Source organism: Mustela lutreola, chromosome X (assembly GCF_030435805.1).
Source record: "Mustela lutreola isolate mMusLut2 chromosome X, mMusLut2.pri, whole genome shotgun sequence".
In the NCBI taxonomy this organism is placed as follows: domain Eukaryota; kingdom Metazoa; phylum Chordata; class Mammalia; order Carnivora; family Mustelidae; genus Mustela; species Mustela lutreola.
This window is the reverse complement of record NC_081308.1, coordinates 128,777,401-128,805,256: the sequence shown is the minus strand read 5'-3', so window position 1 is coordinate 128,805,256 and position 27,856 is coordinate 128,777,401. Positions and strand designations below refer to the sequence as shown.

At 50.8% G+C, this 27,856-nt stretch overlaps 1 protein-coding gene across 3 annotated transcripts in view; it reads right to left on the bottom strand.

The window, feature by feature from the left end:
• Nucleotides 1-545: 545 nt before the first annotated feature.
• Nucleotides 546-27,856, bottom strand: part of MAMLD1 (mastermind like domain containing 1) — a 108,696-nt gene continuing 81,385 nt past the window's right edge. For 2 of the 3 annotated variants that reach the window (XM_059157002.1, XM_059157003.1), the window contains 2 exons: nt 3,981-4,065; nt 546-2,753 (listed from right to left, as the gene is read on the bottom strand). In XM_059157002.1, the coding sequence (XP_059012985.1) occupies nt 1,687-2,753; nt 3,981-4,065 (1,152 nt within the window). In that variant the 3' untranslated portion in view covers nt 546-1,686. Of the gene's footprint in view, nt 2,754-3,980; nt 4,066-9,928; nt 10,173-27,856 lie in introns of all 3 variants that reach the window. The other variant, XM_059157004.1, reaches the window with a different exon arrangement.

Genomic DNA, 27,856 nt, shown 5'->3' with positions numbered 1-27,856 from the left:
GTTGGGTTTAGCCCAGGCTTTGGGAGAGGAGGTGGAGGGGGCGCGGCAAGTCGCAGCCTCCCCGGCCTTGCGAAGAGGCATGACTTCCCTCTACTGCGCAGCGGACGTGCCTCCTGTCTCAGCGCGCCCCCCGCCCCGTGCCCTATTTGGGTGTCCCTTGCATGGGAAGAATACGGATCTTTAATTGGGTCTGTCCCCCCCTCAGTGGAAAGAGGACGCGGGCTGGGGCCGAGAGCCTGGATTGGCGGTGCAAGTCACCCCCGCCCCCTGCCGCCGGCGCAGCTACTTCCGTGGCCTCTGTTTCCTTCCCTGTAAAATGAAGACCTTGGGGTAAAAAAACAAAGAAATAAACAAAAAGAAAAAACCCCCAAAAACAAAAAATGAGGGGCTTCACAAACTTCTTACCCATCAGCCCTCGCTGTGGCATCTTCCCGCTGCACAAGGCACCGAGTAGCCTCTCGAGAGGAAAGGACCAAAGACACCAGTAGGCTTAGCGGACACAGGGACGTCGGATGATCCCTTGAACAATGAAAACATAGAGGCACTTTTCTCCTGGCTGTTTATTACAGTACAAAGAAAAAACGCACTGGCTGGAAACAGATGCCAGATTTCAAATGTAGGGGCGAAAGAGGAGGTGGCAATTAAAACGTGATTACACAAGTCTGGGCACTGAGGAAAAGTTTACAGGACAGTGGGTGTGGGTTTTCTATAACAGACACTTAAATATACATGACGATAATTGCAGATAAAAACCATCAAAGACAAACCCCAAGTCAACTATTAATGTTTACAGACTCCCCCCCACCCCACCCCCAACCACAGACCTTACATGAAAACAAACACTGAAAGGCTTTAAACCAGGAACATCTCACCTCCGCCCTGCAAGGTGCCACTGGGGAAGTGGGAGCCTGGGGGTTTCTCTGAATGATAGAGGGAGGACACCCTGGATGCTCAGCATGGACCGCATGGCCTGTGTTCAGCTCACAGGCCCTCTCTACACCCCTCCCAAATCCGAAGAACTCCAAGCCTCCTGGAAAATTTCCCCTGCAGGCCACCTGTAATATGCGCTCCAGGCGGACACTAACAGGTTTGCAATAGATTTTAAGAATCACACAAGACGATAGCATTTTTACTGAAAATTGCAATAAATGGCCAAGGGGGTTCTATTCGGCCATAAATGGCCAGGGGGTTTCTATTCGGCCTTTGTCAGTTTGTACAATGCCTCTTGGTCACATCCACATATCTCATTGCATCAAAACCATAAGCGACTCAACCCCGTGGCTTCTAAGGGAAGCTTCACTGGGGCTTCACAAGGGAGCGCTGGAGCTCCGTACACAGCCTGCGTATTTGCAACAGTGTGTAATAAACACAAACAATGCATAATAAACACAACTCTACTGAAACAAAAGCCGTCGCTTTATTTACAAAGTCACAAAATGAAGTATAAATACTTCTGTCATTAACGTTTAGGAAAACCATTTACAAAATTTTCAAATATGTACAGGTAGCTTGAAAAATCACCAGCTTTCCGCTTTGTCACAGGTAGAGAGAGGGATGAGCAGAGGCGGGTGCCACTCACATCGTAGGGAGGAAGCAACTGCGTGGCTGGGGGGCAGGTGGTGAATTTGCTATGGCGTTGCACGTCATTGCCCAAAGAGGTGTGGGTGCGGGTGTTTCTATGAGCACTTAAAGCCCCCCTGCGCTCTGGGGGACAGCAGCGGTGGCGGCAGCGGCAGTGGCAGCGGCAGCGCGCTCTTCCAAAACGTCATCGATGAGCCTCAGGTTGCACACCCAGCCCTCCTCCTGGCTCCCTCTGGGGCCTTTCAGGAGAGCGTCAACGAAATCCACCTCACTGCAGTCAGGGGCTGAGAGCACACCGTTGAGCTGGGGCTGGGGCGGGGGCAGAAAGTCGTAAGGTGGCAGCTCAGGGGGGAAGCCCATTCTGCTGAATGGACCCAGGGACTGGCTGGTGGCGATGGCAGCAGCCACATAGCTTGGCGGCTCGATGCCCTCTATGGGACTCACCGGACCAAAGCCAGCCATGCCCTGCTGGAGGGACTTGGTGGCACTGGACACTAGCACGGGACCCTGCACTGGGCTCTGCCTGAGACTCTGGTTGCCCAGAAGGCCGAAGCTCACCTTCTGGCCAGGCCTGCCTCCTGGGGCCACTTGACTGGGTGGCACAACTGCTTGCTGTGATGGAAATGTCGGGGATCCCACCGGAGCTCTGGTGGGCGCCCTGGTGAAGATCGAGTTGCTCTCCAAGTGCGGCCGGATGCTAAGGTCTGTGTGGCTAAGGGGGGGCTCCCTGGAGACCGCTGTGGTCCCAGCTGCTGCCACTGCCACCCACGTGGCTTCTTTCAACACTGTAGGATTTCTTGGCACACAGGGTTGTCTGAGCTGGTGGGGACTTGGAAGCTGGCTGCCCAGGGATCTGGGACAGAATATAGGCAGGGGCGCTTCTGAGGGGAAGGCCTTGGCAATCTGCAGACGGGCACTGCCTGGGGGGTTCTGGCCCAAGTGTGAGGGTATGGGAAATGGAGGGTTAGGGTTGAAAATTCCTTGTTGATTGCCCGGAGTCGGAGTCGGCAAAGCCATGTCCATGCCCTTGCGGCTCTGGTGCCTGGTGGGTGGGATCATTGCTGGATTCGGATTGTTCTGAAGGAGCCCCGCTCTGGGTGGCATCACGGACTGACTAGATGGGGATCTTGCCTTGGTCTGGCTACACTTGGAGGTGACTTGTTCTTGGACGGCTACCGAAAGAGAGAAGTGGGGGTCAGTGCCACAGTCATCCACGACCTGGGCTACAGCACCAATCTCTTGCCTTCCACCCTTGGCTCCCCAACTCCTCTCAACTCCCCTTTTTCCTCTACCCTCAGTCGAATGCGGTTCTTCTGTGAAGCCCTCCCCGAATCCCCGGTCTGCGCTCCCAGCTACCCCGAATACATGCACCAAGGGATGATCACATCGTATGAAAATGCCAGCTTATAGGGTCTACTTTTTCAGGTAGATTATAAGCTTCACAAGGCCAGGGTCTGGGTTTGCGTATATGTTCAGCACTCTGTACATAGGTGTGGCACCAGGCACGCCTTGACAGATATCCACCCCTTGTCGCTGGCCTTCCTGGAACTTGTCTGTCTTGTGACTGCTGCTGAAGCATGCCTGACATGTCGCTCCAGCCTGGGCAGCTGGGACATTCAGCTGGCATCAGGCCCCAAGGAATAGGGCTTCTTGCAGGAGAACGCAGGTGGCACTGGGCTAAAATGAAAATGTCCACCACCTGCCAGAGGGCAAGCAGTCATCCTTCGCCCCAGGTTAGAGTCCTCTTGTCCTGGACCAAGGTCACTCCACTGGCTCATAGGGATTGTTTAACACACATGTCCCCAGCTAGTCTGGAAGTTCCACGAAGTGGGGACCACGCCCGACATCTTTTGTTAATCTCTGTATCCCCGGCCCATAAATGTGGATCACATTTGTAGTGGCCATGGTAGAGGGTGGGGACCCCTGCTATCCGTGAAGGCTCTGGCAGACCCTGCCACAGGCACTTTGAGGAAGAGCATCCCCAGCCCCGGCTCCGCTTCCCACACCTCAGAGATGGCTCAGGAATATTTAGAATGGGAGGTCACTCCAGCAGCGGCTGTTGGTGTGGGGGGACAGGATCAGAAAGCTGAAGGTGTGCCTTTCTCCTTTTGAGAATAACTGCTTTAAAGGGCCTGATTCAGTCTAATTAATCTCTTGAACTAAGCACTGATATTAGAGTCATTAAAACCTGGCTTTCAGTTGAGATCCTCCTGAAGCTTTCAATGTGGGATCGAACCCGTCCTGTGTTGAACTAAGCTGCAGACCTCCCTTCTCTCCCTCAGAACTTTCAGAAACACTGACAGTGACTGCTTATACTGGAGTGAATTCTCACCACCCCGTACCCCCTCCACACACACTCCCAGGCCTGCCCTTTGGGAACAATGACCTTAACTGCTTACCTTGAAATTGACTCATTTGTTGGGCAATATATGCACTCCGCTGTTCAGGGGTCATTGCCGTAAGACCTGATCTCTGCTTCTCTTGCTAAACAGAAGATGAGAAAGACGTGTTAGATAGTGTCTACCAAGAAAATTGGCCTTGGGATTGCTGTGTGGGGGCCCAGGACTTGGCTTTGGTGTAGCAGAAAGCATGAGTGAACACATCAACACACACTTGCATGCATGCCCCGCCCTCCCGAGCAAAGTTCCACAGGTATAAACAAAAGTAGGATTCTGCACCTGGGTTAAGAAATCAACTGCGACAGCATAGGATGGGGCAGGAAACACAGAGCTTAACAGCAAGAGCACACAGAGAAAAGGTTCAGGCATTTTGGATGTCCTTCTGCTCAGGATGGGTCAGCAGTGAGATGTGGTCACCAAAAGAGCAAATGTAACATTAGGCTGCATTAATAGAAGCAGAGTATGTAGAAGGAGGGAGGTGACAGTCCTGCACTCCTCTGCCTTGGCCAGACCATGTCTACAGTGCGGACAAGAGTCTGGGTATGCAGGTCTCAGGGAGACCCAGATGGACCGGCTGTACTGCGAGGACACTAGTGATGGGGTAGGGCTCGGGCCCGGAACTGTGAGGACCATGAATGGCAGAGCAAACCAGGGATGCTGTGGATGGGGCAGAGCTGACGCTGGGCTATGGCTATGTGGGTACCCAGCCTCTGCCAGGCTGTCACGGGGACAGGGCCCAGGCTCGTTCTGGGCGGTGCTGGCATGAACGGCAGGATGATCACACGGTCAGATAAATGCATTGTCTGCCACCCAGCGTCGCCACTCACTGCCAGCTTCCCTTCATTCTCCTGCCTGGCTGGAGCATGCGCAACGGGGACAAGCTTCCTGTCTCCATCGCAGGGGCAGCTGGTGGGCCGGGGAAGGAGCCAAGCTTCAGGGCTGCAGCCCCAGCACTGGGTCTGGGAGTGGCTCAAGGATGTAGCCAGCGGAGAAACAGACAAGGGCCCCGCAAGAGCGGCTTGTCCTGAGACCCTCAGCCCTTCGGTGTCAGGTTGCGAATGGGACCCAGGTCTGACTCCCAGTGCAGTGCTCACTCACTGCCATCTCTCTCCCCTTCTCAGGAAGCCTGCTTGATAGGGTGCTGACAACCAAGGCAGCTGGGTCAGGAAGGAGCCTCTCCCACCTTAGTCCACTTGTGGAGCTGCACCCCACCCCCACCCCCAGATGCCAGAGGACTTGACCTAGAACACAGGCTGCCTGGCAGGACCTGCTTTTCTGCCCTCACCGGACAGGCAGACAACAACAGAAGCCATCTCACTGTCCCTTCCTTAGCCTGCTTCCTGTCTGGGCCCTTGCTCCCCTCCACTGGGGCCACGCCTCGGGCGGCCCATGGAACTGCGCTCTTCCTGCTAGAGCCCGGATGGGGGGGAGCCCGGGGCCAGCCCACACGTGCTCACTGTGCTGAGCCGCCTGCACTCGTTCTTTCACGTCCTCCTTGAGGTCGGCCCTGCTATGTCACTCTGGGTAGGGACCTGGCCACCGAGGAGCGCGGCCATCACATGACGGCCCAAGGCAGGAAGTGGGGCATGGAAGCTCGGCTCTGCCTGCCCTTCTGGGGGCGGCCCTTGCCCTTCCGCTTCTCCCCTGGGCCCTATGCCAGCCTTCAGAGATCTGGGCAGAAGATCCACAGCCCCAGCTTACTGATGAGACATGTGAGGCCCTGAGAATTTAAATGACAGCCCAGAGTGACACATCTAGGAAGGGCAATGCCTCCTATATGAAGACCCAGCGCTCCGGCCTCTCTGGCCTCTTCAGCCCACTGCTTGTGGGGACCAGCTGCTTCTGGAGACCTGCTCCTGTGGCTGGCTGGGTCAACATCAACCCTAAATCCGTCTGCACCGCCTGCCCCATCAGTTTCCTCAAACAACGCAGTTGTATAAGAGTGGGGGTCGGGGGAGGAGGGGGGACAGGTAGAGGCTACCGAGCACAGCCAAGGAAAAAGCAGAGGAAAGACACTCCAAGGGCACAGGAAATAAAAGAGAAGGCTGGGCTGGGGCAGGGGTCAAGGGTGGAGGGACTGGGTGGTGTTGGCTAGATGAAAGTCCAGTGTTCATCCAGGGAAGCACGGGATCCGGAGGTTCCCAAATTCAAGGGGGGCTCTGGTCAGCGGGATGGCTACGAAAACTCCCAGGTTTAAACAGCACGTTGACACCTGGCCTACGGGGCGGGGCCTCCGGCATCCCGGGACGCTGGGACGCCACCATCAAGCAGGAGTCTCTTCGCTAGGCTGGGCGTCCGGAGGCCCCGCAGCCCCGCCGCTCTGGGCCTGGTCCTGTTGGCCCTGGCAGAGGAGGCCTCCCCAGGAGGCTGCTTCCTTTGTTTGGCAGACGGAGGCCCCCATCCTTTGTTCTGAATCAATGTGCTCCAAAGATAAGCCCCGAGAAAACAGTTGTTGCCTTTTGACACTGACAATTAGAATCGCTGGGAAATGGAGAAAACAGGAAATGACAAATGTTTTCAGTGACCGGGAGGAAGTGATGGCTGAAAGTTGCTGCTTAGTGACCAACGCTTGGGAAGGATGGCTCAGGCAACCTGTGCTTTTCCTAAGCCTGGTGATGGAGCAGATCATCAAAAGACTCCTTCTTCTAGGGCGACAGTTGTCACAGCGCTCGGTGCTGTTGTGCCGGGTGACACCAATGAGCAGGGTCCGGTGAGTGCTGTGTGAGCCTGGGGGCGCTGGCCTGGGGCCGTCTGGAAGTCTCCCAGAGAACTAGGGCCCCAGTTTTCTTCTGTCACCCCTCCTCCCAGTCCTACTTGGCTGAGGTGCCACGTTCACAGAGAGGTCTCAGGCAGGACGGCCACCCTGGAAGATCTGTGGCCGCCTTTCTAGAAGCTTCATGCTGATGCCCAGGAAGCTGCAGAGCCCTCACCCAACTCTGGGGGCTCACGGAAAGGCAAGTGCCTCATCTGTGCGTGCTAGGCCGGAGAGAGAGAGAGGCAGAAGGCTGACCTGAACCCCTCAACTGCCCGACTCAGCTGAGCCTCACACAGCGGCCCCCACGAGCAGGTCCGGCCGGAAGCGGCCGCAGGTGAATGTCTCCTGTAAGCCCAGCACCTAATCAGGCGGAGGAGGTGGGGGAGAGGCAGAAGGACAGACGGCCAGCAGCACTCACTCACAGGAGCCTGCGAGGGGTTCCTGGATGTGGACCAGATTCAGACGGAAGTTTTACCCCCGACCTCCAGGAGAGCATTCTGACTCAGAAGGGGATTCCCGAGGAGTAGCTCCTGGGGGCTGACAGGGGATGTACAGCACCTTGAGGAAGGAGAGTGGAAGGGAGGGGAGGAGGAGGGGGGATCTTTTTCTACCTTTAGGTAACCGGGCCTCCTTTCCGAGCACACCTGGCCCCTGAGAGCCCCCACAGGAGCCAGCCTGCCACACAGCAGAAGGCACTCAGCTACCTTCAAGTTCAAAGGTTCAAAGTTCAAAGTTCAAGTTCAAAGCTCTCCTCTGTGTGTTGATTCATGTATTACTCCACTAGGAAAAGCACCTTCTTTTGTAGTTTCTGGAAGCCTGGTTTGGAGACAAATCACCCACCTTTCTGACTTATCCTTTGAAATGGTAGGGAAGACAGCATTCTCGTTGGAGAGCATGAAGTCAGTATCGGAATTCTTGGGGCTCTCACACCCAGAAGGATGGGGACACCTGAGACCCATGGGCCCTGGCTCCCCGGCAGCCCGTGGGTGCAGGGAATGCAGACACTTCCATTGGGAGCCCCGTGTCCTCCGCCAAGTGTCCTTGGGAAGCCATAGGGGTTTCCTACAGTGAATGACTGCTCAGGTTCCTTGTTTCCGGGGCCCTCCTAACTCTCAATGCCCATGACTTTCTCCAGAATGATGGGACTGAAGAGTGTGCCATCAAGCCACTTCTTTCTGTTGACAGCTGAGGCCAAGATCTGGCCCTCTTGCTTTGCCTCTGCTCACTGTCCTTCTGGGCTCAGATTGCCCCCAGCGAGATGCAGGCCTCAGTGGCTCTGGAGGTGGTCCCATAGCAGATGGGAAGATGGGGTTTACTTAGTGGCCAGAAGTCCCTCTGTCAATCAGTGGGCACACATCTCTTGTGGGATAGCGCTGGGCTTCTCATTCTTCTGGAGCTTTTAATGGAGGGGGAAGCTGATAAGATACAAGTAACTTAATCGAAGAAGATCCCTGCAGATGGTGACACATTTTCTAAAGAAACCAATGATAGAGTGAAGGGATCGGTAGCGCATGGGCATGGCCGAAACCCTGAGTGTGTTCTGCAGGGGTCCCTCTGGGCCCCTCCAGGATCCTGGCATAGGGGCCCTGGAGCCTCCCCCATGCAGAGGCCGCTGCCCTTGGGTCTGGACCAGTGTGAGGCTGTCTCTAGGGGCTTCACAAAGTCAATGCCATCAGCAGCAAAGAGCAGAGAGCTGTAGGTCAGCTGTTTTACTCTCCAGTTTCTTTCTGCTTGATTTCCAACTGCGTGACCTCTATTCTGATTCCTTCCCTGTCTCGGGCGGATTGGGGCTGCCTGGTCCCGGAAGGGCTTGGTCTAAATGCTGGGAATGATCCCAGGGCAGAGGAAACAAATGTCTTTGCCGCTTGCCTTTCTTCTTCCCCTGTGGGGCCTGTGTCCTCCGTCTCACACTGAGCCTGGCCTTCCTGAGTCCCGGGCTGAGCTGGCAAAGACACCCCATCCCTTGAAGCCCCCGAGGAGCACCCAGCTTCCAAAGCTTCTGAGGAAAACCTGGCTGGCCAAGCATCTGCCTGGCCCTCCTCCGGTGCTGGGCCGAAGGCGGAGCCTTGGCAAGAGACACAATAAGGCAGGGGAATGACTAGGAATTTGAGGCAAGCTAGCTGGGATCCCCATCCATGATGGTGCATGACGCTGGACTCGTGAGGAGAGGGAAAGGCAGGGAAAAGCAGGTTTGCTGATTCTGATTCCTGGGCAGTTTTGGGCTGGACTTTGAGCCGTGATTTCCCCGGGTCCAACCGGACCTCGAACAGCTGAGGTGCTCTGTGACTTATAAGGGCCCAAGGAGAACAAGGCCATACGTACCCGAGCAGGATTGCCATTAAAGGCCAGAAGCCTGGAGGCCGTTTCAGCCTGATGAGCATCTTCTGATCACTGTCACTTAGCAAATGCTCATGTCTCCAGCTTTTTTCTGCAGACACGGCAGGCGGCCTGGGCACACTGATATTTTACGCCATAGTTCACGGGATACTCTCTGCCAAGGCCCACTCTGGCTGGCATCCCCCATCTCGCCCCTGTGACCACTAATGTGACTCTTCAAGGCAAGTCAAGCCGTTCCTTCTAGACTCCAGGGGCTGATCCAAATTCACAGCCTTCGTGGACAGGCTCGGCCTGGCTTCCTGCTGCCTGCTCTCCTCCAGCTGCAGTCCTCTAGTAGGGTGGTCCGGCTTCCCACTTCTAGGGCACACGAGTCTTGGGTGGGGTCAGGGAACACCTTGGGGGTGCAGAGTCCACAGTGGAGCTGGCGGGAGAGACAGGCCCCGAACACCCACTGGGCACAGAGCAGGCAGGCACCGGGTGGGTGGGGGACCTCCAGGAGCCCAGCCCCTGTCCCCCTTCGGGCTCACAGTCTGGCCGCAGGGACAGACAGGCAGGGAACGACCCAGGGTGCTGGAAGGCTTACTGCAGGGAGGGGCAATTGCACCCGGGGCAACCCCCACTCATTTCCCTGCAGCTGAGGCTCAGGGGCCTGGAGACCACTTGGGTGGTCTCTTTGCCAAAGACTGGCTGGGGCACAGTAGAGAAAGCACTAGAGATCCCTCCTAGGGGTATAGAGCTTTACGGGCTGTCACCTCCTCTGTTCCCCCAACAACACTGTGAGGCAGGCGGCAGGCTGAGCAGGGGACGGCGCCCCGGTTGACAGATGAGAAAGCGAGGCTCAGGGGAAGTGACTTACCTACAGCGTCGCAGCTAGGCAGTAGTGGAGCAGGCACCTGCCTCCAGGCCTTCGGATCCCAGCCGCCCCAGGGCGCTGCCTCTGAGGTGCTGTACGAGGAGGTGACTCGGGCCAGCTCATGAGCAAAGGAGCTGCTGGGCAGGAAGGACTCACTCCCCAGGGCCTGGCAGGATGGGGGCTGTCGCCCGAGGCTGACCTGGGGGTGCCTGGCTTCCCCAAGCTTGCAGGCTTTGTCTACATGAGTCTACAACAACCGATTGAACAGTCCATCAGCTGCTTGGCCACAAAATGCTTCTGACTGCCTGCCTAGCCGGGGCGTTTCTGGGGGGCTGTGCTTACACACACCCACTGGTCTGCGGCAACAAAACCAAACAGCTTTGCGGTCTTAATTGCCTTGGGTCACAAACTCCTTTGAGAATCCCTTAAAGGCTACGGTCTCTCTCCACAGAAAAAGCACTCCCAGTGGTGTTTCCCCACTCCCGGCCCACAGACATTTTACGGATAATTTCAGGGGTTTTCTGGACACTTCCTGCCCATCCATGGATCTCAGTTAGGGATCCTTTGCCTTGATCAGTCATTGTTTTGTTGGAAAGATAGCTGGTTCATCGGCAATGACCTCAACCAACCCCGGTCCCTCCCACCCCCTTACCCGCCCCCGCCCCCCAACAGAGCACACAGTTCTAAGCCGGTTTGCAGGTTTGTGTGTGTAGAAATGCTGGGGAATCTGCAAAACCAAATGGTGAGTGCAAAACCAAACAGTCAAGTGTGAATCCCACCACAGCCGAGTCCTGAACTCGTAGCCCTCCCTGCACTTCAACTTACCAGGGCCCCAAGGCTTTGGGATTGGGTGTGTGGGGGACCTTTCCTTGCCATCGTGTTCTAGATGACAGGGATTTTGCCAGAATGGAACCCATGACCCAATTCTTTCAGCCAAAGGCAATTTAAAAACCTTGCACTTGATAACTGTGTCAGAGAAAATTTCAAGGACCAGAGGGAGGCCTGACTCCATGGGCTCTCCCTTCTACAAGATACTGCCTCCTTCCTCTCATGCTGGACCACCGGGGCTGCAAGCATCACAGGAGAAAGGGAAATCTTTATCCCCCAAACCAAGTTAAACAGTTGGAAGCAATTCAATTCATTGTAATAAACACTTACTAAGCACTTCCTGCGCACAAGTCCTTGCAATGGATGAACACATCAATGGATGAACATCCTTGCAATGGATGTCCCATTCAAAGTAACAATAAAAAACCACTGCCACTGAATTTATCGAGCACTTGCTCGGCACCAGGCACTGACCCAAGTGCTTTCGACATTTGGTCTCACTCAGTCCTTTAAGCATCTATGAGGCAGGACCTGTTATTGTCTGTGTTTTATAGATGAAGACACTGAGGCCCAGAGAGGTTAACTAAGTTGCCCAAGGTCACACAGCTCGTTGGTAGCAGAGCAGGATGCAAATTCAGGTTTGCCTGGTTCCCAACCCCACAGGTAGTTAGCTACCGTGTGTGTGTGTGTGTGTGTGTGTGCGCGTGTGTGCACGTGTGCGATATCAGTCTTTAGCTTACCACGTTACAAAATGAGTTTTGAAATGTAGAAACTATCAAAACACACCATTTAGAAAAGTTCAGGCAAAGTGTGGTGAGGGGGTTCCAAATTCTTAAGAACAAATTATAAATACTTAAAGAGGGGATTGGGAAGACAATCTGACCACTGGAGAGTTTCGGAGAGTCCCCCAGACAGATACGAAACCAAAAAACAACACAAAATGTTCTTCGCAAGTCAACTCAGCGCACTTGGGAAAGAAAACTTCCTCACCATTCTCGCAGTATACGGACTGTGTGTATGGACTGTGCAGAGCCATCCAGGACTTTCCACAATTGACCATTCTTTTTGCCTGCATACCTAACTCCTTGATCATTTTATTGTCTTAAAGATTTTATTTATTTATTTATTTGAGAAAGAGACAGAATGAGAGAGAGAGGATGAGAGGGAGAGGTCAGAGGGAGATGCAAACTCCCTGCTGAGCAGGGAGCCCGATGTGGGACCTAATCCCAGGACCGCAGGATCACGACCTGAGCCAATGTTCGTTGCTTAACCAACTGAGCCACCCAGACCGCCCCTCCTTGATCATTTTAAACACAATTTTATAGCCGCATCAGAGTTTTTACAATCTCCAAATGCAAATATTACTAGAGTTCTGGTTGCCCGCCCACTCTGGTGCCACAGCTTCAAAGCGTTGAATAGGGCTTATTTGGCAGGAACTGAAGTACCTTAAGTTTTTGCTCCGGAATCCCTGGTAGCTTCACGTGGCTTGGAGGGTATGAGTGATGGGTCAAGAACCAGGACCCCCCATCAGCGTTAACATACGCTTGTAGGGCCTCAGTAGCTCAGCACTCAGAACAACCTCCGGACAGCACTTGGACGCTATCAGCGGCGGAATACACCCCAGCTCTGTGGGCGATACTGTCTGGGCAGCGACTAGGGGTGGGCCTGGACCCACTCTTTTATGGGAGCAGAATGGGAGCAGCACTTGGTGGACCAATGCAATCCCCAGTTGAAAAGCAAAATAAATAAAATAGATGAGATTCAATCTTGACTCTAATTTAGACTAGGCGCTTTAAAACTGATGCTCATGTATCTTCTCTGTTTTATTTAACTTGGGGGGAAAAAGCCCTGCTTACCACACACCCTATAAATGTGAAGCTCAACTTTCAAAAACAAAGGCTGCTAGGGACATTTCAACTCCTTGAGGTTTCCAAACGTAAGGTAAATCCATCTCTTTGGAACCACTGAAAATCTCAGAAAATCAAGTCAATTAATAATTATTGTTGGGCACGATCTAGCTCTTAGACTGGCTGGTTCTCCATGAGTCTAAATTTCACATTAGTAGACCATGGGATGGACAGTGTGTGATACTCGTAGCACCTAATTTCAAAGAACTCACACCCACTCAGTTCCCTGGATCGTGGGCTTTCCATGATTGCCAGAGAGCTTGTTGGACTGAGGTTGGGTCCCTTCCCCCTGAAAAATCCTCCAGTGGCTTGCAGCTGTCTAGGGACAGAAGCACATCCTGCTAAATTCTGCTCTTTGGGCTGTCCATAAGCTTGGCCTCCCGTCCTCTCAGCAGCCCTAAGAGCAGAATTTCATGTTCCATACTGTCATTACTCTGCCCTCCAGTCATGCCTATATCAGCCCATCAAAGGCTGCCATGCGTGTTCAGCCCTCTGAGCTGGTGCCCCTTGATTTGCCCAGTCTGGAACGCCCTTTCTCCCCACTTTCACTCTGGAACTCCTGCATGTCCTTTGAGATCCACCCCCTCTACCCTGGGAATTCTGCCTCTCCTTTGGTCTAGCTCCCATGGCTGAACACCTGGGGCCAACAGAACATCCGTGCTGGGCCGGGTATTCATCATCTCTCAATCCCTCTGGCGCCCAGACAGTGCCTGGCACAGGCAAGGGACTCAGCAGATACTCAGAAAATTCAACTGACCTTACTCTTCTAGGAGCTTGGCGTGATGCGCTGGGCACTTGAGAGATGGTATCTAGTGAAGACCATGCTGGCCTCTCTCCCAGCTGAACGTTAATGATAAATGGAGCCTCACCCCTGATTTAAGCACATCTATTCATCCCTTTCAACACTGTTGCATTAATAAAACCCATCGGTAGAACAGAGTGGGATCATATCCACACTGTACAAATAACATCAACTAACAAAGAAGCAGAGGTAGGAGGTGGGGTACAGACCTGGATCTGATTTACAGAGTGGCTAAGACCCAAGCAACTCCTGGGTTTGGAAGCCCAGAGGCTCCTTCTCTGCACCAGAAGAGGAGCAGTTCAAGGTGTCCTCCTTCCTCTACACTGGGGCATGAAGCAAAGGTCATGACATCCAGCTGCTTGGCAAGGAGTAGATGGCTGTCTAACTCTATAAATTATTGACTAGATCAGATATCAGTCCAGTCTTCTCCACCATGGAGACTTGGAAGCAGGTAAATGTGTATTCACAAGGTTAGGGGTGTTTACTATAATTCCACCGGCTTCTGGGAGTTTGCAGATTTCTAGGCTGAATCATCCAGGAGTTCAGGCAAGGAATCTTGAGCTCTTTCCTTTCTTCTCTCTGGCCTTTATTAACCGTGTAACAGAGGTGAGCAGAGAAAGTCCAAGAGAAGGAACTGGGGAGGGGAAATATGCCAGAGACTCAGAGCCCACAGTCCTTCAGGGACTCTGCCGACTTCAGAAGTCAGCTCCGGTCCTTCAAGTCACAGGCGAGATGAAGGTACACGGGTACTAAATATTATACAGAGAGCCCAAAGAGGTCAAGGCAGAGCTGTAGAAGAAGCTGGCTCTTTGGGAAAATTAGTGAATGTCCCTACATATCAAACAGAAATGACAGGAGACCATTTGGTAAATTTGAAGTAATGCATTGGGAAAACAGGAAAAATGTCATGTGAGTTAGACTTTTTGGCTTTTTGCTTGGCATTTCCCTACTGGGCCAAGTGCAAAAGGAATTTCAATATATCACAACCATGTGTCTATTAATAATAATACAAGAAAGCCATACAGCTCAAGTCTCAGATTTTCTAAGGAGTAAAATCCCGGAAGCTCTATAAGTAGCATCGTCTACCGGAATGTTCTGAGATGATGTTGAATCATCCTCCCTCTCTATACCTGGGCGGTCCAGCATCATAGCCATTGGCCACATGTGGCAACTGAGAACTTGAATTCTTAATTTTATTTACTTTTAATTGATTTAAATAACCACATGGGGTTGCTGGCTAAGTACTGGAGAACACAGCTCTTTGGCATAGGGGCTTTGGAGAAAGAAGGTCTGGGCTGGAATCACGGACTTGCCACTTCTTAGCTATTTCACTGTGAGGAAGTTACTGACTCCTCTGTGCCTCAACTTCCTCATCTATAAAAGAGAGGTTATAGTTGTACATTATGCAACTATGAAGATTACTTGAGTGAACACAAATTCACAAGCGCCTGTTACATGCACTCTCTGAAGATGAGCTACTGGTAGTCTTCATTACCAATAATGCCTCTGCCTTGTATTGAGCAACTGCCCAAGGTCATTCATTAGTAAATGCCAGAGTCTGGACTGGAACCCAGATATTATCTGACTTCAAAGCCCATGCCCTGAGTTTTGCATGATCAAATTTCCCAACTGAAGCCATTGCCATTATGATAAGCAGACCTGCAGGGAGAAGATTCTGGAAGGCCGCTAGGGTTCTACAGCTGTGGAATGGCTGCTGGGTTGGCTATGGTGTGACCTACGTGTCCTTCTTGCAACAGCTGTATCCTAAAATTAGGAGAACTCGAAGTTGGGGTATTTCTGTTAAGACCACGAGGTGCAGGGGCTGAGAGGGAACTAAGGCTCACTGAAGAGATTCTGCCAAGAACTCTAAGGTAGCACCAATCCCACCCGCTGGGTGGAGCTTTCCCTTAAATTTGCATTTTGTTCAAGTGTCCTTGAAGCAGAGTATTCCCTATGCAAGAGCTGGAAGAGTTTGAGCTTTTTTGGATTTTTTTCCCTTTATAAATGTATAGAATTTAACTTGAATTTTTCAAAGTTTAAATATCCGGGGCTGACTAATATTGATGGGTTAAACCCATTAATTCACTTGGTCAAATCAAGATCTCAGACTTGGAATTTAATCACAGGATTAAGTTCAACTGGTAAACTGCTACTTTGCTGAGAGAGCACAAAAAGGCAAATCAATAATGTATACATCAGTTAAGGAATGAAGGAAAAAATTGTATGCAGCATGAATCCCAATGAGGAGGCAGGTGGCCTGTGAACCACACAAGCTAGAGACTGGTGTGCTCCTCGGGGTCTCCCATAGAGCCAGGAGCAGGGCACGTCTGCAGTCCACTGCTGATATTTTGGCTGGCCATTTTATCTGGGGCCCTTTTGTAGTGTGGCCAGAGCTGCTGGGTAATTAGCTAGAAAAACTGGGGTTGGTCAGGGCAGGTGGGCCCTGGAAAACATCCCAGGAGCATGGTGAGGTCACAAGCATTGCTGTGGAGAACTTCAAGGGCTGGGTAAAGGGGTAGGGCATCAAGGCTTTCTGGAATCCAGAGCTTCAGCAGCCAGGAGAGGCCTGTGGCTCAAGTTGCTCTGACAGATTCTGGAAGGTTTCTAGGGTCTCAGGATGATGACAGTGATGTTAACACTTACCGTGTGCTGACCATGTACAATGTGCCAGGCACTGAATTAAATGTAATCCCCTTGAATTCCCAAGACAATCCTGAAAGATGGGTACCATTACTATTCCTTATTTTATAGGGAGGAAAATAAGGTTCACAGAAATGAAGTAACTTGCTCCAAGTCCACAGTTAAGTAAGGGGCAGAGCTGGAAGCCAAACCTGGGTCTGACCTACTCCCAAATCCAGGCTTTTAATTACAAACACTAACCATGCAATGTCCAAAGCCTAACCCTCATGCTTATGAGTCCTCACATTCTTTCCCCTCCAGGGTCTCCCTGCTGGGTCCAGTGAGCACTGCTGATAGGCCCCAGGGTGCCAAAGGAGCCATCCAACTAACCATCACATTTGGGCAACCGAGGAAGGGAGCGGCAGGATTTCCTTTGGAGACTTCCGGATTTAGACAACCAATTTAATGCAAGCATCCAACTTCACTCCCTCCCAGAGCCCCACTAAAAATGTGGTAAGGGTTTTGTTTTGTTTTTAAAGACACAATCTCACAAGGAGAAGGAGAACAGGAGAGAAGACAACCACACCACAGTTTCCCAAGTTAAAGAATAGCTAGAAACAAGGTTAACTGACTATGCAGCCCCAGGAAACTGAATCACAAGACATCAGAGGGGAAGGTGGAAAAACAGCTTGGTGGGGATGGCCAAATCTCCACTGGGTTCAGCCCCAGGTTGTCTCTGGAAGGGAAACCAAGTGGTTGGAGGGGCCAAAGCAAAGGGAAAGAGCCTGGATCCCCGCCCCCCTCCTCGTCCGGGAGTCGCTGCTGAATTCCTGCTCTGCTTTCTAGATCCTGCTCCCTGGATCAGCTGAGGACACCCACTTCGCCCCAAAAAGGTGTCCTGTGTTGACCTATGCCTGGAGGCTGGAGGACTTGGAGGCAGGCTGTGGCAAGCTTGAAATCTATATCTCTTCCGGGTGTCTAGTACCATGCCCATGACTCTGCCAGGCATCCCGATGGTGGTGGGCTCTATACATGCCCCAGTCCATTGTGCCTTGGGCCACCGACTTCCCTAAAAGGGGAGCTGGGGGCGGACAGTGACCAAGACTACTCAGCTTCCCTTCTGGAAGCCTTCAGCACAAGCTTAATGCATAAGCAACAAAGAGCCTGAGTACCACTATTAGCTTGTGCTCACTGCTCAGTTCTTCAACATGAAATGACTGCTTGTTTAAGATTTCATTCATAAGTGATGAAACTATCTAGAAATGCAAGAGAATGATGACGTCGGAATCAAGAGAGTGGTTGCCTCTACAGAGTGGAGAGGCTGGGATCACAAGAGGCACAAGGGGATCAACTTGGGGAGGGTTAGGGTTAGGTTAGGGCAACATTCTACTTCTCAACCTAATTGTGTTGACACAGGGTTTCACTTTATACTTCTTTAAACTGGACGTAGAGACCTTGTGCACTTTTCTGTGTCTACGCTATCTTTCACAATAAAAGATAAAGCTATATACAAAGCTGGTGAAATAATGTGAAAGACATAGCTCTGCATAGAAAACATAACAAGGGGCACCTGGAGACCTTAGTCAGTTAAGCATCTGATTCTTGATTTTGGCTCAGGTCATGATCTCATGGTTCTGAGATCACTTGGGGCTCTGTGCTGGTTGTGAAGCCTGCTTGAGATTCTCCCTCCCCCTCTCCCTCTCCTTCAGCCCGCCCCCTGCTCATGTGCTCAGTCATTCAAATAAAGAAATACATCTTTTTAAAAAAGAAAAAGTAATGAAATGCTATATCACAACATATTAACAGTGTTTATTCCTGGCTTATTTATATATCATATATTTATATATTTTAGTACCTCATGGAGTTTGTGTTTTCTCTATATTTGCCTGTACTTTCTAAGTTTACTCCAAAGATTACTCTTGTAATCAAGAGACTGGAAAATGAAAAGGTCCCCACCGAAAATTGAAATTAATGAAGATCAATGCAAAACAGATGGGAGGAGCCCTCTGTGGAAATCTATGCAGACAATAACTACCTAAAGAGATTGGTGACTGCCTGATCTACCTAAGAAGAGCTGGAAGCTCACCAAGAGGCCTAGGATGCCTTCCTAGAGTTGGCTCTTGAAGTCAGGAGAGTCGTTATCTCTGGGGAGTGGGATGGATACACAGATGGCTACTAAGATATTTTCAATGTTCCATTTCTTAACCTGGTTGGTGGGTACATGGCTATTGGTCTTACTATCATATGCCTTATATGCTCTTCTGTACATAACATACAGATTCAAGAAAATCAGGATTAGAAAAAAAAAAAAACAGGAACCATGTAAATAGAAAACACAGTGCTATGTCAAAGGAACAACTCAAATTCATAAAAAATCATCAGTTTACAGGTTAGGAGAAAGTCCCTTTGGAATTTCAACCCTATTTTCTTTTTCAAGGCCAACCCCAGCTCTCTGGAGATGCCCCAGTCCGACAAGTTTAGGGTGGGGTCAAGGTTGGGAGGACCTAGCACCGCACACTCTTCATGAGATTGATGGTTGGTCTGGTGTCGGTTCTCTGACCCCTGGTGAGGATGCCAGTACTTCCGGAGCTCAGGATTCCCCAGATTTTGTCCACATGGATGTGCAAATATGTATTCTAACTACAAATGGGCCCATGCTCTCTGACTCTGCCTCTTTCTCATAACTGACTGGCCGGTCTCCTTCCTTTCCAACCTTTATGGCTGTGGGACATCATTCTTTACTTTCTTTTTACTGGAACCCTCATCTTCTGTCTTCTTCTGACCCATTCTGTCTCCCTGGGGCTGCCTCCTCGCTCTCTCACCCTAGAACTTTTGTAACTTGAAGGGAAATGAGAGGTCAACCAATGCGAGGCACCATTTTCTGTAGACGGAGAGGTCCATGGTTTGCTCAAGACTGACAAGCAATGGATAAAACTGGTTCTGGAAAAACCACCTTGGTGATCATGGTATCCCTCCTGCCAGGTAGATATAGTGGTTGCCAAGGGCTGCAGGCAGTGTGTCACAGACAGTTATTGTTTAATGGGGACAGCATTTCAGTCTTGCAAAATAAAAAGAGTTCTGGATGTGGATCGTGGAGATGGTTGCACAACAAAGGGAAGGTACTTAATATCACTGAGCTGTACACTAAAAGATTACCATTTTTATGTCATGTGTATTTGAGCACAATTAAAAAAAAATCAGAGGAAAGAAGGTGGTCAAGCAAGCTAAAGATGGAGAGTCGGAGAGTCTGAGAGACACAGAGAGCACCTAGTTCTGCTGATTTGCAGGGACTCGGTCTTTGGGAGTGGCATCCGGCAATGCCACCTTCTGAGAAATACTGGTTGCTACCAATTCCCTACTTGGTAGGTAGAAACTCTGGGGCTCATGGTAGTGAAGAACGTGGCCCCAAGTCAGAGAAGACTAGAACTCAGCACAACTGATTCCCAGTCCAGGGTGCCTCCTTGCAAGCCCGCTATCCAAAGGAAGCCACTGTCCCTGGTCTAAGTGCTAGGACAGGAGGAAAGAAGAGTGGCGGGTAGCGTGTGCAGTGTTGGTGTGTGGCCGGGTGGAAACATATCTATATGCAAGGCAGATGGCATGAGGAAGAGAAAAGAGTAGACCATACAAAGTTAACTGCTTTCAACCTCTCTGTGATTCTCAGAGAGAGCCAGGAGAAAGGGCAGCCCATGTTTCTGAGTTAAACAGGCAGAGTGGTTCTGTGAAAGTCTGGGAATGGCCTGAAGCCTCAGGGCCTAGATTCGGGTGAGGGGTGGTGTGGGGCACTCTCCAAATGTGTTTTTGAAGAGAAGAAGCTTCTGGAGGCCATGGTGAACACCTCCAGAGGAAGCCTGGAAAACTGGGCCTTCAGTATAGCTTCCTCTGAGATGTTCAGATGTGAGGCCCAAAAGAAGATACCTCATGGCATACTGGCCCTGCTGTGTCTCACTCCCTGACTCTCTGAAATGTCTGTCTTCTTCTCGTCCCACCGGGAAGAGCCAGAACTCAGTAGCAAGGGATCTCACTGAGCTAGGCCCTGCCAAAAGCCAGGCCAGCCTGGCCCTTAGCTTTTCCAGGAACAAAGGAACAGCCTCGTTCCTCTCTTTTCCCCCACTGGCCCACACATCCCAGCCTTCTGGCCTCTGGCTTCCCCTATGCTTCTTTACAGATCTCTAGTCCTTGCACATATGTTCTAGCCAATAGCATATAGAAATGGCCACTTAGCCCAGATTCTACCATGTTAAGTTAACAGCCTGGGCTCTGAGAGTTGTCACACACTGGCACAGGGGAGGGGCTCTTCCCCCAGAGAATTTGGAGGACACTCCCACCTGCTCTCAGCAAAAAGCCCATCTACTCGGCTTGGCAGTACATGATCTGAGAACTAATGGAACCCGGTTAAGCCAGTGGCACCAATCAACGAAGGAAGTGGTGAAGGGCAAGGAAAGAGCCAGCGGGGGAGTCAGGAGACCTGGGGTCTCGGCTTAGTTCCTCCTTATGCTTGGCATCCAGGTAGACTCAGGTAAGTCCCATTGTCTCTCTAAGGCTACTTTTTCATGCAGAAAGTAAGGGCAACGACAGCGCCCACTGTCAGGGGCTGTTGTGAGAATGGGCTGGAAGGACAAGGGGAAATTCCTCCATATGGGCTCCGGGCAGTACCTGCACAGGGAAGGGCTAGTTCCACCTTCCGTCCCCACTCCTCCTTCTGGCTTGGAAGCTGGGCCACCTGAGTGTAGCCCGGGCTTTGCTATTAACATTCTGAGCTTGAGAAAGTCCCTTTCCTTTTGTGTCTATTGAGATGGTGGGTTTTTTGTTGTTGTTGTTGTTTTGTTCTGTTAATATGGTTCATTACATTGAATGATTTTCATAGGTTGAACCAGCCTTGCTTTCCTGGGATAAAGCCCACTTGGTCACAGTGTATAATTCTTTTATATGTTACTGGACTGACTTGCTAGGTTTGTTTTTGTTTTTGTTTTTTTTTGAATTTTTGCATCTTTGTTCCTAAAGGGTATTGGTCTACTTTTCCCTATTAGGTCCTCCCTGTGTCCTCTTCTGTAAAAGGATGTCATTGACCTAGACAACCTCCAAGGTTTCTTTCAATATTCATGTTCTCTGATGTTGTGATACAAAGGCGACTAAGACAGAGATTCTTAGGCCCTAGACAAGCTTGGACTCTTCCTTGTGTAGTCAAGAGGCTGAAGATTCATTTTGCTGATTTCTCAAATGACTTTAGTCTCTTCAGTTGACCTCACATGCAAGGCCCAAGCATCTTTAGATGCTTAGGATGGAAACTAAAGCCAGCCAGCCAATTCATTTTAAACGTCTTCCAAATGCATATGGTTGTATTTTCCTAGACCTGGGTTCAAAGAGTGAATTAAACACACAAGGAGAAAGGGGGAAGGGAACCAAGAATCCAAACACTGAACGGAGAGGCAGGGAAGAAGCACAGTCCACCTACAAACCAATCAAACTAGCCTTGGCCTCATTCTCCAAAGTAGCCAATTTGGCGCTACCCTTGCACTGGTTCCTGTCACTATCTGTCCACCCCAAACTCAAGGAAGGGCCTGTCCTGTCATAGCTACTGCAGGAAGGATACGGTGATGTGGAGATCTGCTCAGATCTCCTGCCATGGGGGGCACCATTGGCTGATAGCCTTCAGGAGCCATCCCTTTGGCTTTGTCACCATATGTGGCCCTGACCCCACTCCCAACCATTGTAGGAACATGGCAGGTATACTAATGTAAGCCCACTCCTGTGAGGTATGGGACTTTTCCAGCGGCAACTCTGGCTCAAGGACTCTCCATTGGCCTTGCTGAAACTTTCCTGGAGCTGCACTGCAGTTCAAGGTTGTTCTTACCCAGTCCTTCTCTGGTACCCAGTCGTCACGGACCACCTGCACTGTGGGCAGAGGCTTCTCTCACCCCAATGCACGTCTTAGGCTTCTAACCCCATACTGAAGACAGACACAAAGGAGCACGTGGCTACTCAGTTCTTCTTCCTGCCCCAAATACAAAGAAAACCCTTCCTCCCAACTACTCCTTACACTGCCCGGGAGGTGCCACAGGGAGCAGTGAGCAACGCAAGTAGTGCTCCCCTGTCTCTTCCCTTACACACTTGGCTCACAGCTCAGAGACTTAATTTCTGTCTGAGTTTTATTGGAGTTTCCAGAATTTCCTGGGCCAGATATCTCTTTCTGTTATTTTCCTTCCTCAACCCAGTTATAAGCTGGGCTACACAAGTCATGGGGAAACGCTGGACATGTCCAGCAGCCCTCAGTAAATACAGTACACTGCCCCGAAGAGAAAGTTCTGGTAGCTACCGTACTGCTCTCTCTCCCTCATTGAAGCTTTGCAACCCAGTAAATGGGTGGATTACGGGGCTGTTCTGAAGAAATGAGGTCTAGCTCTGGGAACCAGAAAGGCAAACATATGCATGACCTATCACTAATGCTGGATGAACAGACGTCCTTTTTGATGTGTGGACATCCAATGAAAAAGGGTCCATCAGTTACACTAAACTTAGATAGTGTCTTCAAAGTCAGTATGTGCAGGATATACTGCTAGCTAGTTTGTGGACTTTAGTAAATAATTGGCCTTCTCTGAATAAATTCATTTAAGGGTTTAGTTTATTGTAAAATTATATTTAATAGCAGAGTTTTACAGCAGTGGTGATAAACTGTCAAGAGCACATGAAGTTCATATCCCGTCCCCAGATTTGAAGCCATGTGCCTGCTTCAAGAGCAGAATTTATGAGCTCAGGACCTGTGCTGGGAATCAGGGGACGCCAGGAGTTACTCAGAGCCAATCACTTCATGACCTTGTGGGACTGTGGGACTCCCATACCTCAGTAGAAAAGTGAGGGGTTTACCCAGATCAGCTTTCTGGACCTGGCTGCCTGGAGCCTATTGTGAACTGAGGGGCGTCTCTCGCTTTCCCCCAACTGCCCATCTACAAACCAGATGCGCGTGGGACAGGAGGGAGATGGGTACTCAAGGGGCTGCTGTGTAGGGCCAGGAGGCCCAGGGGTCTGGTAGGTAGGGAGGTCCCCTAGGCCCCTGATGTACCAGACTGCCAGAGAGGAGGGAGACAGAGGCTCCTAAACTGTCCGTGCCATTGCCAAGGACACTAGGGTTCTCCGTGGTGTGTGTGTGTGTGTGTGTGTGTGTCTGTCTGTCTGTTTGCTTCCTCTGGAACACCTGTCATCCTGTCTTGTAAAACGTATAGTGTAGTCATCTAGTACTGTAGCTGCAGCCTGCTCAGTCAACCTTTTATATATTTGTGCGACACGTATTTACTGAAACACCGAAACGAAGATTCCTGGTATAGCTTGATAAGTGCAGAGTGTTTGAGAACACACAGGAGAACCCAACCTAGTCTGGGTGGTGGTTTCATGGCAAAACCGAGCTTTCAGCTGTGACCCGAAGGATGACGAGACGTTGGCCAGGTGAGGGACTCCGGGAAACTGGCAAAGTTCTCAAATCAACTTGATCTATGTCATAGCCATACCCAGGGCCACTCCTCTCTGAAGACCCAACTAACACCCAGGTTGTGGATATTTGGGGGAATGCTTGCAACATGAGGCTTAAGGCTATGGGTTAAGACGGGGCTGTTTTCAGGAGCCCCATGGTCTTCCCAAGGAGCACGGTGCTCTATGGGCAGTGAAGAGGATGGATTGACGATCTTCACAATTCAGTTCCTAACTATTAAATTCTAGAAGCTTGTTAACCTTCCAAAAGCCCTAAGGTGTCCTGGGACATGAGGACGGTGCATCACCTGCTGTTTCCTAGATTGGAGCTGAATCCCTTTGGGGAGGGAGTAAACAGGCTTCCTATAGCAGTTTGGGAGGCCTGTGCTTGGGAAGGAGGGGGCAGATGGATGTGGATGGCGGAGGAGGTCAGTTATGACAGCTCAGTCGGCCTTGCTCGCCCCTATAAGCTTTGGGGGAACCTGGTGTCACCCAGGGCTCTAGAAGTGGGGCGCTCAGCTCCACTCCCACGAAGTGGCGTAGTAGACATGCAATCAGGGTGTTCTGGGAAAGAAGCCTCCTTGTTTTTCCGACAGAGCTTCTAGAAGTGACTCTCTCTCCAGCTCGGCTGGATGAGGGAAGAGGAAGCCTGGAGCCCCTGGAGCTGCTGGCAGCTGTGTGTGCCCACAAGGGGGAGCCAGCTTGAGGATGAAGGCCCAGGACCAGAGCGCAGGAAAAAAACAGCTTTCTCTGTAACTGTTGAGCTACCGATTCAAATCACCCCTGAAGTGGACCCAACCTCTGGACTTGCACTTATAGGACTCAGTCAGCTCCTTTCATTGGCCAAGACAGTATGAGCTGGTTTTCCTGTCATTCGTGACCCAGACCTCTGAGTTCATGAGGTCCGGGCTATACTTCCAGCCTCCCGTTGGAGAGCATCCCATTCCCAGTGATGAAGCCCAGGGCTTGTTGGACACTGGTCAGCCTCAAGCCATGCTCCTTTGTGCCCGGACCAGTTTACAAAGAAATCTACCACACATGAACCGCGCGTGCGACCTGCTCCGGCAAAGGCGGCTGGTGCGGGTCAATGGCGACAGGCTTGGGGTCTTCACTCAGATCTCAAGTGGGCTGCTCAAGCTCTTAACTGCTCTGTTTTGCATGAGTTGAGTGCGATACACATTTTAGAAGCCGAACTACATTAAGGATTCCTAGTTCATATCCGATTCCAAGTAACTCGAATATGTACTTTGTGGGTTTCTGTGAGGAAAATAATTGATGGTCCAAACTGGAAGTCATCTATAGAAAATAGGCAGGGCTAGCTCCTAAAAGCAATTATTGGCATTGAGCTCCTGAATTTTTAAATCCCTTGAAAAGTCTGACAACATACCAGAAAGTAGAAATTTCAGAGGTAATAACTGTAAACAAAATATTAAAAGCCCATAAGCGGTGTTGCCAAGTAGGATGCTGATGGCTCTAGAGACAATCATGAGGGCTCATTCCAGTTTCTCATCCCTAGTCCAATATTCTGTCACAGACTTTATTTACCCCGAGAGTGGGAAATAGACACAAGTCAAGTGCAAGTTTACAGAGAAACACTCGGCTTTCGGGTACCTCTTCTGGGAGTGGGGAGGTATATAGGTTGGAGTTTGCCTGGAAAAGGAGCTCAGGCAGGGCCAAGAGGAGATGCTGCTGGCACCACGGCAAATGAGATTTTGGGAGGCAGGAACAAAGCGTGACCTTCCCGTTCCCTTCTGAATGGGACTGATAGGGCAGGAGCATTTCGCTCAGTTGAGTAAAGCCTCACCCACCCCGAGGGTCTCACTCCAGTGCCTTACGCTCAGGTCAGAGGCAAGCCTCCAGGACAGGGGTGAAGAACTGGGGAGAGAAGACTCGGGGGGTAATGTCACGCTTGTCTTCAAATCTCTCAAGGACCCTGAGGTCAGAAGACCTTTCTAGCGGGTAGCGGGAAGGAATCTCCTTGTAATGTAATTAGTCTGCCAAGGAAGACACTTCCAAATGAAAAACTAATGAAGCAAATAAAAGACACAAACAATACAGCTGTCAAAATGACAAACAAAACAAAACCCTCAAACTGTCATTTCCACAAAGAATGTAAAAATCCACACTCGTGAGCTAGTGAAGAAAACCTCTTAATGCTTTTGTTTTAACTTTTTTGAAATTTTTAAACCAAGGGTGAGAGCTTATTCAAAGACAACTGGAACTTAGAAGAACTTCTAAGTTACAATTGAAGCCTGAAGAGAGAAGAACATAGGCTGAACGGCCTTCAAAATGGGCTTGTTTGACACTGCGCTCGCCATAGGGAAACAGCAGACTTAGAAATAGGCTGTGAGTCAGGAAAGGCACTCGCTTTGCTCTCAGGACTGGCTGAAACACACTGGTTTCTGTGGGGAATACTTGTGCCAGCTCCGAGTGGCACGAAAGGATCTCACATGTGGTGGGGGGGGACAGTGGTAAGAGTGGCCTGCATCGGGGCGCCTGGGTGGCTCAGTGGGTTAAAGCCTCTGCCTTCGGCTTAGGTCATGATCCCAGGGTCCTGGGATGGAGCCCCGCATCTCTGCTCTGCTCTCTGCTCTGCAGGGAGCCTGCTTCCTCCTCCTCTCTCTCTCTGCCTGCCTCTCTGCCTACTTGTGATTTCTGTCTCTCAAATAAATAAATAAAATCTTAAAAAAAAAAAAAAAAGTGGCCTGCATTTCCAAGCCAACTTTTTTGGGGGAGGGAGGGGCGGTTCTTATGTGCTGCTGTCACTGTGCTATGCGAAATGGCTGCCAGAGGTCCTGTTCTGTCTTTCCACGATGCATCAAACGATGACCACCAGCACCGCAGAACAGCCAGTGCAAACCACTCCTGGGGGTGAGCAACTGTGGGTGCGTTAGGGGTTGGAGGAACCCTGTGTTCTCAGATCTCACTCTTGGGGAATGCCAGGCACAGCTGGACCAGAAAAATGCAGCATGGTCGGAGCTGGGGGGTGGGGGGCGGCCCCATGTGAGAGACTGAGTTCCTCAGCCTTGAAGTCTGCGAGTTTCTACCCCTAATTACTCGGAAACACTCAAAAATAGTCCCAAGAGCCTAATTCAGCAACACCAGCAGATGTAATTCATCTGTCTAATCCCCCCTTCCTGCCAGCTTCCATTCATTCCTCCAAAGGGTCGCTCAGCTCACTTTGACAGAGCCAGAGAAGCCTTCTTCCTTGTTGATATCAAGTGGTGCTGCAGACAAGACCCAAATAACTGATTACAACGTGAACCTCACCAAGCCCTGAAATGTGGAAACCAAATGTCTTGGGAGCTGGGCACGTGAGTTGGGACACAAGAAGCAGGTGTGTCGACTTTTTCAAAAGTCATCTGGGCCTTGGTCAGAGGCCCTTACTTCCTACTTTGTGTGCCAGAGTCAAGGCCTTAGGAGCTGGCTCACATTGTGGTTGAGAACCTTAACTTCTTCCAGAGCTCTACTCTAGGGCCCGGCACTTGCTCCAGAGGGAGAGTTTGCACAGAAAGCTAGTCACACATGGCGAGTCCCCAGCATCATCCTGTTGGCTCTTGCATTAATCAGCAAGCTGTGAATCATCGTAGTATGTCTAGACTTGTAGACGCACCGGAGGACCAAGGAAGCAAGTGGGGTTTCTTAAACCCAGTCAGAAGCAGAGATAATGTCTCTTCCTGTCTATGGTCGCTTCTCCGTTCCCTGACCCATGTGTTGTCATGTCTCCAAAATACCCAGAAAGGACAGAAATTGCCTTCAACTGACCAAGAAAGTGATTTCTAAGTGCTGGCTACGCACCTCACTAGACATCCAGAAACCCCAGCTGGCTCACGAAGATGATAGGCACCCACGTAGTCACTACGGCGCCTGTCTTGGACAGAAAACATGTAGCTCGGCCCAAGGCCATCTTTGCCTTGCACACTCATATTATTTGAAAACAAAATATTCTTTCTGATGAGGACAGGATTGACAAGTGCTTCAAAACTCAAGTTTTTCTTTTTTTGTGGTAAAAGTTGCCATTTGAACCATTTTAAGTGCAACCATCCTCACCATCCATCTCCAGAACGTGTTCTTCAACCCAGACTGAAACTCTAGACCCCCGTTAAGCAGCAACTTCCCCTTTTCTCTCCCCCAACCCCAGGCATCTACCGCACTGCTTTCTGTCTCTATAAATTCGCCTACTCTAAGTACCTACGGGAGTGGACTCGTACAGCATTTGTCCTTTTGTGTCTGGCTTCTTCCACTGAGTATAATGTCTTTAAAACTCATTCACATAGTAGCAGGTGTCAGAATTCCCTTCCTCTTTAAGACTACATA